Here is a 3,893-nt window from a genome sequence, read left to right as displayed (position 1 = left end):
TGGCCAGCCTGGGTGAGGGGCTGATGACTGTTTGCAGGCTGGCCACAGCCCCTTCAGGGTGGGGGTCCCCGCTGGGGTGCCTGGCCAGTCTGGGTGAGGGGCTGATGGCTCTTTGCAGGCTGGCCAAGGCCCCCAGCCACCCAAGCTCCCAGTGGAAGCTGGCAGGAAGCAGGTATCTGTGGTTTATTTATCTTCTATAATTGAAACTTTGTTGCCTTTAGCGGATGCCACAGCCGGCCAGGGCACACAGGAAGCTTGGTTTCTTCCATCGCCGGGGCAACCAAGCCTCCTGCTTACTCCAGCTCCATGGCTGCTGGCCGCCATCTTGGTTGGGTTAATTTGCATATAGTCGCTCTGATTGGCTGGTGGGTGTTGCTCGGGGCATAGCGAAGGTACGGTCAATTTGCATGTTTCTCTTTTATTAGATTAGATACACACCCACACATATATACATATATATGATAAAATATTCAGCCACAAAAAAGAAGGCAATCCTGTCATTTGAGACAACATAGATAGACCTTGAGGGAATTATGTGAAGTGAAATAAGTCAGACAAAGACAAATAGCATATGATCTCACTTACATGTGGAATCTTAAAACAAAACAAAACATCAAACTCGTAGGTATAGAGAACAGATTACTGGTCCAAAGGCAGGGGGTATGGAACAGATGAAATGGGTGAAGGTAGTCAAAGGATACACGCTTCTCTAAGATAAGTAAGTCCTGGGGAAATATTGTACAGCATAGTGGCTGTAGTTAACAACACCATACTGTATATTTAGGAGGGAATAGATTTTAAAAGTTCTTATCACAAGAAAAGAATTGTACTTATGTGAGGTGATGGATGTTAACTAGACTTATTGTGGTGTGGTAATCATTTCAAAATATTTGCATTTATCAAATCATTATGTTGCATACATAAATTAATACAATGTTACAGTCAATTATATCTCAGTTAAAAAAAATACACTCACAAGGTTTTAAAGTAATCTTCCTAGTTTACATATTATACCACTGAATTTAGAGATCCAGGCAAACTAAACTAGGTGAACTTATGTAGATTAACTGCTAAAAATATTTCCAGGATTTCAAAGAAAAAGAAACCCCTACCTTCATTACTTCCTTTTTATTTTTATGCCAAAAGAAATAACTTACTTTTTGTTAATTAAAACATAAAGTTGGAAATCGTTCTGTAAAAATCTTTGAATCCATAAATAAAGATTCTCGATAGTTATGAAGGGGTTAAACAATTGAATTCTGCTACAGGAGGCTAGAAACTGTCAGTATTTCATGCATCCATGACAGGCAATGCCTAGAGGCCTGGGTCATGGTTGGGAAACCTGGCCTTACTTTTCAGACTCTCCCTCAGTAATTCCTTACCAAGAGCACACCTCCAGGTCAGTTTCCCAGTCTACAACAATGCTCCCTTGCACAAATGAGATACAGCACCTTGCAATTTAGGTTGGCAAGTAAAATCAAGAGACAGGAAATTCAGTCTAGAATAAAGGCCTTGAAAACCCTTAGAGTTCTCATAGAGAACAAAGAGAACTCTTCAAGAAGCTTCTTTCTCTTATTCTGAGCTCCCACCTATTCTCATCCTCCCATTTGGCATTACCATTTATAGATCTGGTAAACTACCTCCTTAAAAATTTGAAGACAAATTATTATACATGTGGCAACAGCATACATTTTTAAAAGGATATGAATCCAATACAATAGTAAAGTTTGAAGTATATTTAATAAAACTACTTCTAATTGAGAACACACCAGATGCAGGTTCATAGAGACCTACTAAATACACATATAACTAGACCATTTGTCTGAGATCACCATCTCTTCTGAATGACTGGGCATCTGTTCTGATTAGCTGGTGTTCCTGTCATACCATTTGATAAATATTTTGTATATCATCCTTGTGTATATGAAAACTGAAAGAAGAGCACTTACCTTCATTTTTCCACTGTATTTTGGGTCAGAAAGTGTTTCAAAGGCTGCATCTTTGCTTTTCTGCACAAAATCTGGGAATCTGGAAAATACCTGGTCACATATCCTTTTGATGAGTGTTTCCTTAAAAGGAAGAGGTAGGTGAAGAGAAATATCAACTTAACACATTTAAACTTGTATAAATTGAATATAAAATTTGAAGAAAGACTTATTTAACTTGTTTAAAATTTCTCACTTTGATTAAAAACTTAAGTGCATATACTTCTTTGGCACATAAATTAAAAATGAGCAAGTCAGTTTCCTCTTAAATTTCATACAAAAATAAAGATATTTGGTTGGAAATTTCATATAAAATATAAAGTATTTATATCAGATAGCATCACAGACATTTTAAAAGGCAACCCAAACCTGCTGTTTGGAGGTGCTAGCAGCCTGCAGTAGTGAGACGTGGTTAGCTACCTTCTGAAGGACTGCAAGGTAGCTGAAATACAAGGTTTTCACTGTTTCACCATGTGAATTGGTCTGCAACCAGAGAAACACAGAAAATAAAAACAAGCAAAGGACTAATGTGACTATGTAACTACATCACAAAATATATTACTTACAATATTTATTATTGGGTTACTATTGGCACAATATATTCTGAGAAAATGATGGTCAAATATTTATACAAAATATACATAAATCACTAATGTGGAATCATACTTTTGGTGAATCACAACAGTGATTTTTTAAAAAAAAATTGATTGTAGAGAGGCAGACAGAGAGAGAGAGAGAAACATCTATATGAGAGAGAAACATTGATCAGTTATCTCTCATATGGGCCCAGTTGGGGATTGAACCCACAACCTGGGTATGTGCCCTGACCAGGAATCGAACTTACCACCTTTTGGTGTATGGGATGACACTCTATAAAACAATACAGTGATGTTTTTAACAAAAGAGGGGAGAATGACCTCATTCTAGAAAGTATTTATCCTCCTGATACAGTCATAAAAATGCTGCTGTAAGAGATAATAAAACTATAGGGTAAGGTGGCAGTGTTGTATAGACCAGTGGTCGCAAACCGGCACTCCACGGACCACCGGTGGTCCGTGAGATCCAAAAGGTTGGCGACCGCTGGTATAGACCCCTTTACTCTCGCCTCTCATTTATATTCCAAGGTTTCCTAGGAATCTGAGCTATTACAAAAAAACTGAAGTGGTTAAAAACAGCAAAATGAGAGATTACAATAAATATCAATCTAGATAAATATTTATCTAGGTCCCTCTATGTATGAAGTTATGTGACAGGTAACTTGATAATAAAATAGAAGTGAAAAAGAGGCAGGAAATATAGATAGAAGGTAAAAAAAAATATGCTTCTAAATAAAAATAAAATACTTTCTATATTATACACTATTTCTATTAAAAAAATGCTACATCTCACATCAGAATAAGGTTTTAAGCCTGTAATGAAACAGTAAGTTTACTATTAGTGGATAATAGATTTCCTGAAAATGAAGTAAGATTTTAAGATGAAAGTAGAATATTTCCCAATGAAAGCTAAAAAGGAGGATATCAAATTGAAGCTACTTTCAAACACTAGCTTTTAAAAAATATATTTGAATCTTGTATTTTGCTGTGATCACTATTTGATATTATAAAATACTAGTAACCCAGTGCACAAAATTCGTGCACATTAAAAGGGAATTAATTAGCGAAATATTTTAATATTGCTATTTGCCCTTTCTCTATAATAGAAGTGTGAGAGATGAAAGGAAATTAGTAAAATGTATATGAAAATAATATATAAATGTATTAATAAGTAAACAGTAACAAAAGGATATAACAACAGAGGCATGATATAAAAACGACAAAAACATGATATGAAAACAACAAAAACATGACATAAAAACAACAAAAACATGATATAAAAACAACAGTGATGCAAACAATGACTGATAAA

The 3,893-nt window shown here is 35.6% G+C and overlaps 1 protein-coding gene across 1 annotated transcript in view; it reads right to left on the bottom strand.

The window, feature by feature from the left end:
• The window catches only part of ERCC6L2 (excision repair cross-complementation group 6-like 2), a 127,285-nt gene that overhangs the window by 84,234 nt on the left and 39,158 nt on the right, over window positions 1–3,893 (bottom strand). Inside the window, exons 8-9 of the mRNA XM_014545690.1 lie at window positions 2,406–2,468; window positions 1,950–2,069 (exon numbers count right to left, since the gene is read on the bottom strand). Of these exons, the coding sequence (XP_014401176.1) occupies window positions 1,950–2,069; window positions 2,406–2,468 (183 nt within the window). The remainder of the gene's footprint in view (window positions 1–1,949; window positions 2,070–2,405; window positions 2,469–3,893) is intronic.

This window comes from Myotis brandtii, unplaced genomic scaffold (genome assembly GCF_000412655.1).
Source record: "Myotis brandtii unplaced genomic scaffold, ASM41265v1 scaffold419, whole genome shotgun sequence".
Lineage (NCBI taxonomy): Eukaryota > Metazoa > Chordata > Mammalia > Chiroptera > Vespertilionidae > Myotis > Myotis brandtii.
Note: the sequence above shows the minus strand (reverse complement) of the source record. Positions and strands in the feature narration are given on the sequence as shown.